Raw genomic sequence first — 16,747 nt, forward strand, 5'->3', positions numbered from 1 at the left:
CGTTACCGAGGGAAAACAGACATTTAGATTACCCCTTTATAGCCTTACCTTTAGGTGGTAATTTACTACTTAATGACCATTAATATTAAAATTTTATTTAAAAATAACATAAACTATTTCGCGTGTTCAAATAACAATTATTAGAATTATTTATTTTATTTTTAAATTCTTATTAATTTTTTTTTTGCTTTTTAATGGGTTGGGGTCAAAGTTCACGTAGTTTTTAAAGCTAATTTGAAATAATTTTGCACGTGCGAAAAAGATATTTCTAGGCGGTCGACGGGTCGAGAGGTGGTCATTTACTATACTTAATTACCATCAATATTAAAATATTATTTAAGAATAAAATAAAAATATTCGCGTGTTCAAATAACAATTATTAAAATTATTTATTTTATTTTTAAATTCTTAGTAATTTTTTAACTTTTTAATGGAGTGGGGTCAAAGTTCACTTAGTTTTTAAAGCTAATTTAAAATAATTTTGCACGTGCAAAAATTATATATTTCTAAAAATTGTTTAAACCATTTGTAATTATATTTTTTTGATGTTATTTGATTTCTATCTTTAATTTCCGGTTTATAGTTTGGGGTGAAAGGTCATTGACTCATTGAAGTTTATATTTTTATTTATAGGGTTATATAAGTTGATTGTAAAATGTATAAAACTCCGCCGTGCTTTAAAATAATTTAAAATAATGGTATACACGAAATTATAATAATTATATTCGTGTGTTTATAGCGCGTCGTCGTAATTAGGTTCCCTCGTATCTTAAATCAAATTGAGATAAGAGATATGAAACAGAGAGAGAGACTGAAAAAACTGAATATCATTTTTCTCTCTTTTTTTCTTTCATATATCGTGCTTTTGTTTTATTATTTTTATTATATACTAAATAATAAAAAATAAAAAAATATGTTTTAGACGTTACCTCTCCTGTTAAGATTTATGGGCAAATATCCTCTGTCAGAAGTAGATAAACTGAAAAATTATGCAAAGTACTTATGCAAAGGGGCCATAGAGAAATTTCCACAAACCCGTTTCTTAACTTTAACCGCGCTTCTTGCAGGGTTGCCAATAATTTGTCATTTGAAACTGAATGATCACTGAATCGAAATAGAGAACTACAAGCTTTTAATAAAAGTCTGTTGTTTGAATTGCATTCACGAATGACTGGCAACACTTCTAAATGCAACTTATCTATAGGATAAAAGATAACAAGTTCCAAAACAAATATGCAAAGGGGGTAGAGAGATATCCCCTCCAAATTTCATAACTTTAACAGCGCTTCAGTGTTGCCAGTTATTTGTTATTACAGCATCTCCTGCATGCAGGTTTGAAACTGAATGATTATACTGACTCAAACAGAATACTAAACAAGCTTTTCAGTCTGTTGTAGAAGTAGCGGTTTGAATTGCACACGTCACAAAAAACTGGCAACACTTTTATAGTGCACAGACCAAAAGATAACTGAAAGGCCGACTTCCACCGAAAAGGGTTCTTACGAACTGAAGACCGTGCATCGATTCTTAACAATAGAGCGACCGTGCCAATTTTCGAGTCCCCACTGGGGCAAAATTTGGAGGGGTTCTTACGAACTGAAAACCTTGCTATGCGGGTTCTTACGAACTGAAGATAAACAATAGAAAGTCTCTTAAATATTTTATTCCCGATTTTTACGACCCTCTGAAGGAAAATATCTATTGTTTATCTTCAGTTCGTAAGAACCCCTGTATCAAGGTTTTCAGTTCGTAAGAACCCCTCAAAATTTTGCCCCAGTGGGGATTCGAAAATCGGCACGGTCGCTCCATTGTTACTCTCGATGCACGGTTTTCAGTTCGTAAGAACCCTTTTCGATGGAAGTCGGCCTTAAAGTTCCAAAACTTTTCGTTATTATTTGCAAACCGCAACAAAACGATATTACTCCCTCCTACTTCTCCCCCTTCTTAAAACCTCGTAATTTAGCCATGCATTTAATTTAATAGTTCTCTCTCTCTCTCACTCTTGTTTCGTAACCAAAAAGGTTTTATAATAAGTCGCCCATTTTTAAATGTCTCGTAAATCCCCGCAGGTATGCTAAGCACTCTGTTAAGGTATACACCGCCACAGTGATTGTGACGCGATATCGTTTCAATCGCCGTGTTCAGTACAGTTTAAACAAGGGAATATTTAATTTTAGCGTGGGATCTGTTGAATATTTAAAATGAGTTACCTTATGGATGGATTTCTGAAATGCAGGTGCGCGACCGGCTACCAGAGTTAAGAGAAAAGGCGGGCCAAACCCTTGGAACGAATTGGTAGCGAGGAAAATTCTTATTTATAAACCGTATACGCGCCTAATTCCTAGAGAGTAGAGACCCAGCCAGACCTAAGAATTTTTCAATGTGAGAAAGAGAAGGAACGGATTCTTATGTCTTGAATCAGTGCTTGAATCTTCTCCTCTTCCGAATCTCGTTTTCGACTCGAGTGTATTCAATAACCCTTTTTTCATGGGTGGGGAGGTTCGTTCAGTTATTTCGGAATTATACAGGGTGTTTTTGATAAGTAAAAGGTATGTTCTTTGGGCGATTTTGAGTCGGAAATGTAATTTCTATCTCCATTTTGCACCGTGAATTCTAAAACTGTTTGGTATACTAAATCCTCGGCAATCAACCCACAAACCGTGATTGTCTTGACTCGGGCACAAAAATCCACAAGCGCATGCGCCTTGGCAAATAGTTCAGCGCTAATAGAGTAATGATGAGGGAGCTATTTATCGCGTATGTGTACGATTCGGTTTGGTAACCTTGTGCACCCCAAATGTAAAATGATGTTGGGAAGAATCATGTTACAATTACCAGGCCGCTTTGTGCTGTACACTTCTCTCTCGAAGAGAAGTATTATTATATACTTCTGGCATTATAAAATTTCTGTAATCCTTATCGTTAGATTAATTTGAACTAAGCCTAAATCTTTTCTAACCCCAAAATATTTGCAAATATATCTTGTTTAATTAAGACCCTCTAGATATATCGTTTTGTTTGTTCAAGATTTGAAACTTAAGTAATAATAACAAATATATATTTATATATATATATATATATCTTCCACTATAGAAATAAAGATCGGTATCAATAATTTGAATTGGTTTGGGTGGTATATATAACTGAGCCAGTTTTGTTATTATGGAGGAGCGAGGAGAAGGTCTTGAACGTATCTTGAAGGATTTGAGAGAGGATTCCGTGGCGCGGTTTCGCTCGTGGAATGATCCTTAAGATATTTTGAAGATTCGGTCGTCTCACAAATCCCTTTCTCTCTCGTCGCCGTCTTTAGGGCTTATATTCTGTGATCTCCCCTTCTAGCGCGTGCTATATAACTATACTCATAAGTTCATGAGCTATGTATGTTACATAAGTTTGTCACTGCTTACAAACTGGAGCTTGTCATGAAGTGAGTGACGTAGGTCGTAGATGAAAATCCAATTCTGAAAATTGAGAATTTCTAGGGCTACTCTGAAGCCAATATAATCCTAATTTAATCATACTTATTTTCCGTAAGTTTTGTCACTGGTTACAAACTGGAGCTTGTCATGAAGTGAGTGACGTAGGTCATATATGAAAAGGCAATTCTGAAAATTGAGAATTTCTAGGGCTACTCTGAAGCCAATATAATCTTCCTTTAATCCTAAATGTGTTCCATGAGTTTTGTCACTGGTTATAAACTGGAGCTTGTCATGAAGTGAGTGAGGTAGGTCATAGATTCGAGGTAAAGCGACGCCTGGTGACTGGGGCGCTGTCAAAGGCTTAGTAATGCAGACTAAATAGGAAGATGGCTGTCCTGCAAAACTAACCGAGTGTAGTACTTCAATTCTCGCTTGTCGTTCTTAAACTAGCTCGAGCTGTCTCTAGCATTACGAAGTATAGGTATTGTCGTACTTATGGAACATATCTTATGAGTTTATGCTATATGGGATCACTGGACCTTTTACAATCGATGTGATTGCTAAATTCGTCTTCAACTCCATCATCCTCCTCAGTCTTTCATTCCTTTTTGGCCTTCTTAGACTTACACTGTAATTGTTTTTAAATCAGGAAATGACGTATTGGGCGTTTCCTGACCCCATTTGCCGCTATTTGAACGCCCCCCCCCCAAAGAAAAAAGCGTATAGCCGGAAATTGACATAAGATTTTTATGAAAATTTTACTGTTTTTGTACGCGTTTTTAAAGATTATCCTCGCTGCTTTTTCTCTTAAGGGAGACTAAACAGATTTTGGAAAAATGGTCTGCTACAAAAATGTCTATATGGCCATGCACGACGTGAACTTAAAGTATATTTTATGGTTATGATGTAGATATAGTGTGGAATATTAGAGGCTAGAGAAATTTCCACAATCTGTGTGAGAGCATTTATTGCAGGTTTGAAACTGAATGATAATTACTGAATGAACCAAAATACTGCAAAATTTTCGGTCTGTTTTAGATAGCGGTTGAATTACACGTCACAAATGACTGGCAACACTTCTCCGCACACAATCTATACTCCAATGCTCACCAATAAGAAACTTTTGCACCAGATTTAACAACGTGTAATGATATCCCTATAGTTTGCTACAACGAACTTTCACTTAAGGTCACACCCTCCTATCTCTTACCTCCGATTTGGGGACCATATTGGAAGTCGTCAGATCAGGCCATACAATTTAGACTACCAATATTGACGTCACTTGCCCTTGGCGCTTTACCCCTCAGTATTGGCACTTAGGGGTAGATAGGTAATTTACCTAAATATTGAAGGGAGAGGGTGCATGATAAATGCCTTTTGTTTGAACAAAATTATTTATTGAAAAAAGTTTCTAATCCTGGGTCTTACAGTCTCTATATACATTTGACGGTAATTCAACCCATGATACAAGATGTAAAAATATAATTTATTATAAATTGTTTTTTTCTCGCGATGTCTCCCGTTATGGTTGGTACATCCGCGTCCCTAGAGAGCTAGAATCATTATTTTACAACTCCAATCTCTTCCTTTTTTCACGGATCGTAAACAATTTTTAGCGTGAAAAATTTCTAAACCAGCTTATGCGCGCGATTTTCACGTCCACTCTGGTTGGTATAACTACACGGTTAAAAAGCATGGGAAAAAATATACCATAGTTTTTCTACAGCCAGGTTTTTTTGTTTTGTTTTAAGGGTTGGGTTTACCTAGGCAAGGACTGGTATTGACGAAGGCCAACTTATAAAGGTATGTTCCATAAGTTTGTCACTGGTTACAAACTGAAGTTTGTCACGAGGGGTTAGACACTCAGGTGTACAATATATCTTGAACTCAATGTACTGTCAAAGCTGAATTGTGAGTTCCGAAGGCTTTGAACTCATTGCACTGGCAAAGCTGAACTCTTTCGAACTCAGGTGTACACAGAGATCCAAAGCGTCTACTCTCTACCCCCTCGGTTTGTCATGAAGTGACGTCTGTGAAACGTCATAGATTCTGCTAAAGCGACGCCTGGTCAGGCACTGTCAAAGGCTAGTACTGCAGACTAAATAGGAAGATGAACTGCAAAAACCGGGTGTAGTCAATTCTCGCTTGTGGTTCTCGAACTAGCTCTCAGTAAGTCTCTAGCATTACGAAGTGTCAGACTTATGGAACATAACTTATAAACTTATGGTACAGGTTATTGTTTGAAATTTTGATGTTGAAACGTTACAAAATGTATGTACCTATGTCTAATTAGAAATATTGGAAAGGCCATCGATACCACCAACTGGGTTTTGCTGGTTGTCCTCAATTTTTTTTTCTGCTTAGTATAGGTGCACGGTTTGGAAGTGGTAGTTGCGAATCGAATTATATGGGGTTGTGTATTATTCTTTATATGAGTAATGGGTATTTTTTTAAGTTATGACATTTAACAAAGGTATGGATAAGTTGTTGACTTTCTTGGAGGTTACGCTTCCGTTTTTGGCGTATACGGTTTTTAAGAGGTTGAGCTGAAATTTAGGAGTTGTTTACGTGGAAGTAATGGTATCTGTTTGGGTCTTTAACCGGATTTTTAATTAAGGGGATGTACTTGGAATTCTTTTTGGTTTTGTAGGTTGAAGTGTAGACAAGGGAATATATGGGGAATTTACTTTTGTAGGTTTAACTTGATGTGTAGACGAGGGTATCTATGGGGGATTTTGTTTCGTAGGTTGATGTGTAGACAAGGGAATATATGGGGAATTTACTTTTGTAGGTTGAACTTGATGTGTAGACAAGGGAATCTATGGGTAATTTTGTAGGTTGAACTTGATTTGTAGACGAGGGTATCTATGGGGGATTTTGTTTTGTAGGTTGATGTGTAGACAAGGGAATATATGGGGAATTTACTTTTGTAGGTTGAACTTGATGTGTAGACAAGGGAATCTATGGGTAATTTTGTAGGTTGAACTTGATTTGTAGACGAGGGTATCTATGGGGAATTTTATGTTGTAGGTTGAACTTGATGTGTAGACGAGGGTATCTATGGGGGATTTTGTGTTGTAGGTTGAACTTGATGTGTAGACGAGGGTATCTATGGGGGATTTTGTGTTGTAGGTTGAACTTGATGTGTAGACGAGGGTATCTATAGGGGATTTTGTTTTGTAGGTTGATTGGCAAGGGAACCTATGGAGGATTGTGTTTTGTAGGTTGATTGGCAAGGGAACCTATGGGGGATTGTGTTTTGTAGGTTGATTGGCAAGGGAACCTATGGGGGATTGTGTTTTGTAGATTGAGGTCTAGACAAGGGATTCTATGGAGAATTTAGTTTTGTAGGTTCATGTCTAGACAAGGGATTCTATGGGGAATTTAGTTTTGTAGGTTGATAATTTTGGAAGTATGTGATAAAATGTATCTGGTTGGTTTTATGTCAGAGAAAATCATAAATGATTAGGAAAATGTTTTAGAAAACAACGATAATTAATGTTCTTTATTTGGAAAATTAACAATTTTAATTTAACAGTAAAGTTGCTTTATATCAGAGAAAATTCAAGGAAATTTACTTGTCTGTTGCGAGTCAAAATTTACTCTTAAATACTGTCTAGGAAACAGCAAATAGTAAAATTTTCTGTATTTGTATATGTTATTAGAATTATATGCTCTATTTGACCATAATATCCTCGGAAAAAATTTTCCACTTTTTGCCTTGCCCCTGTACGTTTATCCACGTTGAATTGAAGGTTTCCACCGAAAGCCACGTGTAAAAGTGGGCCACACACGCGTTGGTTTGACACTCACCTGTTAACTGAAAGGGGGAAAATGTTATAGTCCGTCTTTACAACCCAAAAACCTTTTCTTACAATCTTTTCCTACCATCCATTAGTTCGCTTGCCTTGCCTAGTTTAAGCCTGTTTCGGAACACAATAAAATTCCCGGGACTCTGCATGCAGCTCTTACTTGGGGTTGGCGTAGATCCCCTTAAGGTTTTGGTACGTTGTCCGCGCCTTTTTCTGTCAAAAGAGCGCTAAAATCCTCGCGCACCTGCGAATGCGAAGCCTTTTGTGCATTGTGAAAAGAGCACGTGCTGGATGCAGAAAGGAGAAAGTTTACCTACCTCCGGAATAATTAAATTCATTTTAATCCCTAAGTTACTGAAGTCTTGACTGATGTCGCTGATAATCATCTCTCAGGCCAATGGCCAAACCTTTTTACCTAGAAGGGTGAAATTTTGCAGGGACGTTACTCTTAAGTAGTAGGTAGGCGCGAAGAAAGATTTTTCTCGTATCCAAGGTCATCTTAAAGGCCGACTTCCACCGAAAAGGGTTCTTACGAACTGAAGACCGTGCATCGATTCTTAACAATAGAGCGACCGTGCCAATTTTCGAGTCCCCACTGGGGCAAAATTTGGAGGGGTTCTTACGAACTGAAAACCTTGCTATGCGGGTTCTTACGAACTGAAGATAAACAATAGAAAGTCTCTTAAATATTTTATTCCCGATTTTTACGACCCTCTGAAGGAAAATATCTATTGTTTATCTTTAGTTCGTAAGAACCCCCGTATCAAGGTTTTCAGTTCGTAAGAACCCCTCAAAAATTTGTCCAGCGGGGATTCGAAAATCGGCACGGTCGCTCCATTGTTACTCTCGATGCACGGTTTTCAGTTCGTAAGAACCCTTTTCGATGGAAGTCGGCCTTTAATTGAAAATTGGCCGTCTGAAATGTAAAAAAAAAAAAAAAACCAGGATAACGTCCGTACGGTTCAACCTATTTGGTTTGGTTAATATTTAATGTATTGGGTTGCTATATTCCATAGACCATTCCATTAATTCCAGGAGAGATGCAAACTCATCAATACATAGTTTTTAGGCTAGGAGGATTGATACAATTTACACCAGCAGGAGGCCAGGCTACTTGGCGGACAAATTGCAATGCCAAGTAGCCTGACCTCCTGGTGTAAATAGTATCAACCCTTCTAGTCTGAAGTCAAAGTTCTTCGAGATGTACTTTAGTAAACCCAAGCCACTAGGATCATTCAAAACTCCTCCCACAATTGTAAGAATATGCGCCTCTAGAGGTAGTGCGAGTTGGTTAGCCTTCAGCGTATATTGTAAACATGGGCTGCGTCTGGCCTAAGGTCTGGCCATGTCTCTTGATGCGAGGGAAATAACCCAAGATGGTTGCCTCCCAACTCCAACTTGGTTTCTCTGCAAGTAATTGATGGAATGGTCCATAGACACGGTTTGATAATGCCAGTGCTGCCATCTTTAATAGTAACCAAACTATTCTGACCAGCAACGCCAGACCCTCCAGAAATTCAATGTGCACAAGCGAAATTCAAAATTTTTATGAAATACGTTTAAAATTCGTTACTATACACTTAATTTTCGCTTCCGTAGGTGAATTTTGGCGGGAAAAGATCAGGTGAAAACGGGCGCGCTAGAGAGAGAAGGAGAGAGAGAAACGGAGCTAGGAAGGAAATTTTTCCGAATGATTAAAAATTTGTTGAGGCTTCTGGCACGCATCAGCATACATAATAAATTCGTGATTTAAAATCAGTTTACTCGGCGTTAGTGGTGTCCCGCTTAGGGAAACATTGGGCTGGTGATGAGGGGGGGGGGAGGAGGTAGTAAAGGGGTTTCAGGGGTAGAGTGTCTCGGTTTACATTGTAAATAATGTTTGTGTTATGTAGCCCCTTGGCCCTGTTTACCCAAAAATTAAAACTATTGACTCTTTATTTGGACGAGAGACTCGAGCTCGCTCCGAGACGTCGACGACGACGACTCTCGATAGACTGCTAGGCTAAAGCGTTCTAAGGGAGAGAAAGATATATATTTATATCCAAAATTGCCCGACTAATAATTTAAAAGGGGTAATAATATTTGCATTTTTACGCAACATCTCCCCAGCATCAACTGAAATCGTATTTTGTAATGCTGTCCCGTGTTATACAGGGTGTTTCTGATAAGTTTGGCCACTGTCTGGGGGTAAATAAAGGGGTATGTTCTTTGGGAAATCGATTTTCAGTCGAAAATGTAACTTCTATCTATAACATTTTGATCTAAGGGGTCACTGTTTTCGAGTTATGATATGTATTTTTTTAGGGATGACCCCTTAATTAGAAATCTTTGTATTTCAGTTTTCTAATTAAATTTAATTAAGGGTTGTTGGTAAAATTTCTCTAGCATCTTTAGGTCGATTTTACAACAATGTTCCAACATCAAGGACATTCTTAAAGGGTAGTAATACCTAAAACTATAGCAGACGACATATTATAGAGAGCTTTCAGTTGGAGGGAGGAGCTGAGTCTCGTGACATAATTTACGCTGCTATATTGGTGGGTTTAAAGCTGGAATGAAGCTGAGAGCACCTAATTTGGCTGCCACAACAGCGGTAAGACTTGGGTGGGAGGGTGTGAGGTACTACTATCCCATCTGAAAGCTCTCTATAATTTTTACTGAACGTTTCCTGTCGTCTATGACGTCATACCATGTCATTTAGTTCGCTGTCACAAGCCTCGTTTTTGGCCTTAGATTCCTAAGGACTGATAAGCTAAAATCAGACCAACAAAAACTCTACTGTCCGTTCCGTTTTGTACGTTACCACAGTGACAGCCATTTCCAATTATCCGGTTTGACCGCTCCTCTATCCCCCAAAACGTTGACCTCACTATACCCCCAAAACAAACCATTATTTTATTTCAATACTCCCGGGCTAGCTCCAAAATGAAGGGGTTAGGTTTGAGGCGCTTCTATTCCATATAGGTACTTTTTCCTTTCGCATTTCCAAGGTAGGAATGTGGGCTTTATAAAAGACGTCTCAGAAGACACGTGCTGCATTGAATTTTTTGACACCTGAAACGTCATTGTGTCGTAAAAATGTTGTGGGAGGCAACACGTGTTTTTATACGCTTATATATAATCCCCCACTTAAACAATGTAATTCACCACTAGATTTTACTACCACTAAAATAATGTTATCTCCCGGTTGTCATAGCAACCACTTAAAAAAATTAATTAGCCCTTAACGTGGGCATTCACCAAAAACATTAATTCACCATTAATAATTAAAAAAGCATTTCTAGTTTTTATTCAAAATAATCACACCACTTTACTGGCGAATAAGGGCTTTCTTCGTTCTTTCAGGCCGGCCTCTTTTACGTTTTTGGCCAATTGGTACTTGCTTAGCAGTGTCAGGAAAGATACAAAGTTTTCGCATTACAGAAAGTCCGTAGATATGCTTACACGCAAAATTATTTAAAAAAAAAGCACAAGTACACGATGAATGTTCCCAGGTCAACAAATTTAACTTGATAAGATAAATATTCAAATAATTTTCCTTAAACGCATCGAAGCTACGGAATCGTCTTGAGCGTAATTTAACAACTTCTGCTGTCACAGAAGCTCGATGACTTGCAGCGACATAACAATCAATTGTGTCAGTTCCTTCGTCTTCAAACACCACGGGAGCCGTACGAACCCACTGATACGCTCTGGTCATTATGTGCAAGTTATACGTAGGCATTGTTTTGAAGATTTTAGCGTTAATATTTGATGGGTCTCGGTCAGTTGACCAGGACTTCACAATCATCATCATATTTCCCAGGAACGTGCCTGTAAAAAGATAATCGATTTATCATGCATTAAAAATAACCCATAACTTAACTATGTACCTAATGGCAATCTTTGTAGAATTGTAGATTCTACACCCTTTTTCAAAGATTGAAAGCAGAATTGAAAGTCCTCAGTTCTTTCGTGACTAGAAAGCATTATGGCTATTGGATGAAAATGCTTATCTTTGTCTGAAATTCCAACAACCAGAACTGAAAAGCCTTCCCAGTTCAATTTGTATGTCGCATCAGCTTGCAAGGATTTTGATCTAAACTCAGCAATCTTCGAGTTGAAGCAAAAACATGGAAGTAATTGTTATCATAATCAGTTTCATCAACATTGGACTTGTATTGCACCACATAAGGTTCGTCAGTTCCGCTTGGAAGCAGGCTTTTGGCTTCACACCATTTCATTAATTGGCTTAAATAAATAACTGGAATACCATTCTTTCTTTTTTCGTAACTTAAAAAGCTAATTATCTGACTTTTTTATGGAATAATATCTCCTTTCTCTGCAAGTGCACGAAGAATTGCATTTGGTTTAGTTACACCAACATTCACAAGTGAAAGAATTTCTTTCTTCAACTCTTTCTCTAAACCACTTTTGTCAGATTTTGCATTGAGATGAGTAGATTCGGACTCATAAAAGTCAAATTTACAATCGATATTACTTGGAATTACCAATTTAGATTTAGCAGGACACGGTTCACCATGATTCTTGCAGTAGTAGTACACTGTCACTGAACTGATGCAATTGTTCGTGTCATGTTTCGCCCAGTCGGCAGACACATGGGCATCAGCATCGGCTCTTGCAGTGAAAGTTTTAACTATCCGCCATTTTGCACACTTTCGTTTTGCTTTTACGGTTTTTGTAGTACTATCTTCCTGCACCGATTCTTCTTCTGATTCAGAGACATATCGAAGCTTCGTCAGTTGCGAAGACATTTCGATTATGAGTTGGCTGTTGGCATTAGAAAATGCGATGAGAATTAGGTTAAAGGTAGATTTAATATTTTTTAAAGTCTTATTCCATTTTTTAGTGATTGAGCAAATTAAGGGCGAATTAATTTTTAAGTGGTTGCTATGACAACCGGGAGATTAAATTCTATTAGTGGTTTCAAAATCTAGTGGTTATTTACATTGTTTTAGTGGCCATTTAAATCATACGCGTTTTTATATTCTCGTCACCTTTTAACTCCAGCCTGATCTCGACAAGAAAGGAGGTATTATAATCTTTTTTTCTGGTCTCTTTCAACACTCCAAGAAAATCGCCTTCGGTTCCCTCCATCTCTCGACTTCTAGCAAAAGCTCATGGATAAAGCAAAAAGTATACTTCGTACACAGTAGCCTTTGGCTGTAGATGCAATATAAAATGAGAAGCAAAACGACCCTACTTTCAACCTCTACACGAACCAACCAATCAGAGAAGAGCTTTTTGGAGGTGAGACGTTTATAGAAAATGGTGGCGATCCTAAAGTTAGTTCTTGATACTAGAACTAGAATCTACTTCTATATCTATTCACAAGTGTTGCCAGTGCAACGGCCGTGAAGGTACTCGTACACAGTGGGGGGTCGAAACTATTCTGAGAGGTAAAGGGGCGTTTCTCATATTATGCGACCCAAGCAACCTTCAATGAAGTATACTCTTTATTCCTTCTATGAACTTTTGCTTGTATTCAGATGTTTTGGGGGATATTCGCGGAATTTAACTATGCACTGTAAAAAAAAATTGGATTTTGATGTGGTGTATTTGTACCCTTAAAGGTATTTTCTTAAAAAAACACCTTAAGGTGTTTATTCTAACCCTATAGGGTGTCAAAACAAGCCTCAGGGTTCTCTGTTGGTGTGTTTTTGTACCATTTGTAAATATTTTATGTTGTGGAGGGTGTTTATTTATACCTCAAAAGGAATTTTTTACTTGAAAGTCACGTGCGCACGCGCCATCGTGAAATAAATTCGCGCGCGTCGCGTGCCATATTTTTTTAACCCTAAAAATTTCAAACTAGGCTTAGCGACACTCATTTAAGCGACTACGTCCATTTGAAAATTAGTTACGCTCACAAGTCCAACCAAGGTAATAATTATGTGTAATACATTAATATAAACTGTGTGAATTTTAAAAATGTTTCCAATTTCAGACTTGTTTGAATCAGGAGCCATAAAAACTAAAGTTCTGACTAACGGATCTCATCCTTTAAAGTAAGGCAAGCCTTTGGCCAGTTAATTTTAATTTATTCTCTATTTTCAGCCATCAGAAGGCAACTTTTCCGTTTACACTTAGCATTACAAAAAATCATTACTGATGGATTAGTTCATGAATCACAACTTAAGTGATGTGAAATTTTGAAACAGCTAAAACCCAGGTTGGTATGAATTTAGGTATTTTCCACGTAAGATGTGAATGAAAAGAATTGGTCAAAAATTTATTTCCCTGACATGTCCAGGTTTGTATGAACCTGATATGTAAAATTTCATGGAATGCTTACAAAAAATACAGTAAATAGCAGTCATAACATCATGCCTTTAAAATGGAATCTTGTTGTGTAATGTTCTAGAGTGTTGTAACAGGAAAGGATTAAATTTAAATGTGAGTTTGAAAATGTCTAAAAACGGCGGTTTGATATTTTAAGATAATTTTAAATCAGTTCTATAATATTTTCATTGCAGGGTTATATTAATCGTGATGACTTCGACTGAATAATCTTTATTAAGTCAAAAAAGGTCGACCAACTATTCAAGCGGTTTATAATATCTGTTTCTGTGGTGGAAATTTTAGTACAAATGTAACAAAGTCATCTTTCTTTAATCAAATATTTTTTTTCTAAAAATATTGTTAAAAATCTTTGTTTTTGATTTGACTAGAGAAGATTAATTATGGTATAAATTAATTAAATTTTTATATAGGGGTGAGATATCATTAGTTTTTTAATATCTGGTTTCTTAAGAAATAGTTTCTGGTAAGTGTTTAGTTTTTCATAGTACTAAATATTTAGATTATCAGGTTTAAGCTTAATGTTCTAATAATTATATTGTAGTGTGAAATTAATTTATAGGCTTTAAAGTAGCTATTTGTTCAATAAAAATTTAATTTTTATTAATGAAGTATAAATAATTTAAAAATAAATCAAAGTGTTAAAGTATTTTAGTCCGAATCTTAATTGACCCCGATAAAGTTAACTATACACTGAAGTTCTTTTAAAGAATTATCACAATAGATACCTCATGGCTATAAAACTATTTCGTCGAAAATAATCACATTTCCTTGCTCAAACTTTTAAACCCCTTTAATTGTAATAAAATGCACCTTAAAATGGAGAAAAATAATATTTTCGGACCCCCGAGTCAAATTTTTAAGGTACGGGAAAATACCTTTAATGGTCTGAAAACGCACCTATAAATGGAGAAAGGGCGCTTTTTGCACCCCTAATTCGAATTTTTGATATCCAAGAAAATACCTTTAATGGTCTGAAAACGCACCCCTAAATGGAGAAAGGGTGCTTTTTCGCACCCCTGAGCCAAATTTTTGATATCCAAGAAAATACCTTTAATGGTCTGAAAACGCACCCCTAAATGGAGAAAGGGCGCTTTTTCGCACCCCTAATTCAAATTGTTGTTGTCCGGAAAAGCACCATATATGGAGTCTATTTATACCCCAATCACTCAAGAAGGGTACATATTTATTCCCTTCTGTTGCTTCAAAGACAAATACTATGTTACTAATATGTACCTATTAAGGCGCGAAAAATTACCCAATGGTATAAAAAAACGCCCCTTATCTAGGGGTTCACATTAATACCCTATATGAAGGGTGCGAATTCATACCTTATATGGTACGTCTGGGGTGGGGGTCGAAAATACCTTTATAGGAGCGTTTCCGCCACATTTTTTTTTACAGTGTGTACGACTCGTAGTTGAGGGATAATTCATAAAGGTGTTCGTGCTCGGGCATTTTAAGCCACATCGTATATAGAGTGGTATTGAAAGGGGAGGAGCTCCGGGGACGTGACGTCAATATTGGCAGTCTAAGTTGAATGCCCTAAGCTAACGACTTCCAATATGGTCGCTTAAACCGAGTGACATGACGAGAAAGTTCGTAGTAGCAGACTATATATATATATGGATATTGTGGCTATTAGTTTGATCCTAGGCGTGATTGACCTTATGATGATGTCATAACTGAGTCAGCTGCTGATTTAAAAGTATCTGTAGCTCGCGACTGGCGTTTTCTCAACTAATACAAGCGTGGCACGTAAAGTACGTTCTATTGTTAATTTGAAACAACCTTGGACCATTTATTTAACAAAATTATTTATAATAATATCTTTTGGAACTTTATTGAACTTCCCTAAAAATTTATACCTTGGGCCATAATCCACGTTAAAAAGGTGTGAAACGTGCTGTAACCGGTCTTGAAGAAAATCTTCTTTTCCGTCTGTAATTTCCCTTCCTAAAACACTTTTACACCGCTGTAGATTCGAAAACGAAAAATCTTTTGGGTATCCCACTGTGAAACCCCGATGCCCGGCGTCTTATGTCGCGGCCCGAATTCGAATCCCTGCCTCCTCTAGGCTCTACAAAATCTTTCAGGTCATGACATCTATATACTAAGCCTTTTTTTGAAATGATTCGAGTGGAACTATACTGGTAAACCAGTACCGTACCTTAATTTATGCAAAAATGTTTGATATAATGAACCGTTTCTGGGTTAACCCGTCTTGGAGTATACAAGTGTCCGAATAGACCTGTTCAATTGAAATTACGGCGCCAGTTCGCTTCTAAGCTTTAATTATTTATTCCTATCGAAAATTATTAAATCTAATATTTATAGTTTTAATTAAAAATACCCTGATTGCAAGCTGTATATCGAAAATTGCAAGGAAACCTTTTGGTGTTTGCGTTTTTTGAGTAGTCAGATTAGAGACAGAGCGAGGGGCTAATCACTCAACGTGATTGGTGTACAGGCTACGCTGCACGGTTTTATGATAGTACCAAAGCGGGAAAACCTAGAAGCTACACCGAGAATTATTGTGATGCCAAGATGATGCTTACAACTGTGGGAGGAGTTCAGAATGACCCAAGATGCGTGTGTTTACTGAAGTGCATCTCGAAGAACAGGGACTGTGCAGTACTACGTCATGCAACGTCAGGCTACCTTCCACTAGTGCTAAAAAACATACCAGGAGGAGGGGCTTATATAGCTTTCATTCTGTTAAAAAAACATACCATAATGGCGCTGGGGGCGGAGTTAAGCCCGAATTGCCAAGTCCCTACTATTAATTAACAAGCGAGATAAACATTCCCGTTGTCGCTTCTATTTCATATAATATTTCTTTGACCTATGGGTGCAGCTTACTTGTAAGGTAAGCTACACTCGACTGAGTAAGAGTGATTAGCCTCTCGTATCATAGTAATGACACTCCTTGTTATATTCTCATAGTTCTTCAGGTATAGTGGTGCCATGACTGTATTCGCCCTTACAGGTGACCCCTTCCCCTCCCCCTGGTTTAGAGTTTTAGAGCGCACCTGCAGTGTTTAAAACCATCCTGGTGCACACCGGTGCTACGTCGGCGAAGATCAGAGGATGGGAAAAAGAAAAATTTAATTCACACCTCGTTGCGTAATTTCGTTAGATTCCACCAACCGCCGTAACTGAAAGTTTAAAAAGAAAAAAAAGCCGTAAAAACCATTATCCTCTTTCGCGCCTTTG

The 16,747-nt window shown here is 37.3% G+C and overlaps 1 protein-coding gene and 1 long non-coding RNA gene across 3 annotated transcripts; one reads left to right on the top strand and one right to left on the bottom strand.

Moving 5' to 3' along the window:
* Nucleotides 1–10,394: 10,394 nt before the first annotated feature.
* On the bottom strand, nt 10,395–12,142 carry LOC149717364 (uncharacterized). The gene is made up of 2 exons (XM_089838561.1): nt 11,104–12,142; nt 10,395–11,044 (listed from the first exon to the last, which is right to left on the bottom strand). The coding sequence occupies exons 1-2, from the start codon at nt 11,198–11,200 to the stop codon at nt 10,542–10,544; spliced, it is 600 nt and encodes a 199-aa protein (XP_089694687.1). The 5' UTR covers nt 11,201–12,142; the 3' UTR covers nt 10,395–10,541.
* A 608-nt stretch (nt 12,143–12,750) lies between these two features.
* LOC149717365 (uncharacterized) lies at nt 12,751–14,366 on the top strand. Of its 2 annotated transcripts, none has more exons than XR_016366666.1 (4): nt 12,751–13,114; nt 13,179–13,484; nt 13,538–13,627; nt 13,708–14,366. It is a non-coding gene; the product is annotated as an uncharacterized LOC149717365 (long non-coding RNA). The 2 variants fall into 2 exon arrangements; XR_016366665.1 differs by having other exon boundaries at nt 13,179–13,403; nt 13,485–13,627.
* Nucleotides 14,367–16,747: the final 2,381 nt, after the last annotated feature.

This window comes from Phalangium opilio, unplaced genomic scaffold (genome assembly GCF_054372755.1).
Source record: "Phalangium opilio isolate 3A_F unplaced genomic scaffold, DU_Popi_V2 ptg000003l_1, whole genome shotgun sequence".
In the NCBI taxonomy this organism is placed as follows: domain Eukaryota; kingdom Metazoa; phylum Arthropoda; class Arachnida; order Opiliones; family Phalangiidae; genus Phalangium; species Phalangium opilio.

Coding starts and splice junctions, on each gene's coding strand:
- LOC149717364 (XM_089838561.1), bottom strand. CDS start 11,200: ATGCTTTCTAGTCACGAAAGAACTGAGGACTTTCAATTCTGCTTTCAA. Junction 11,045..11,103: donor TCTACAAAGATTGCCATTAG/GTACATAGTTAA, acceptor ATCTTTTTACAG/GCACGTTCCTGGGAAATATG.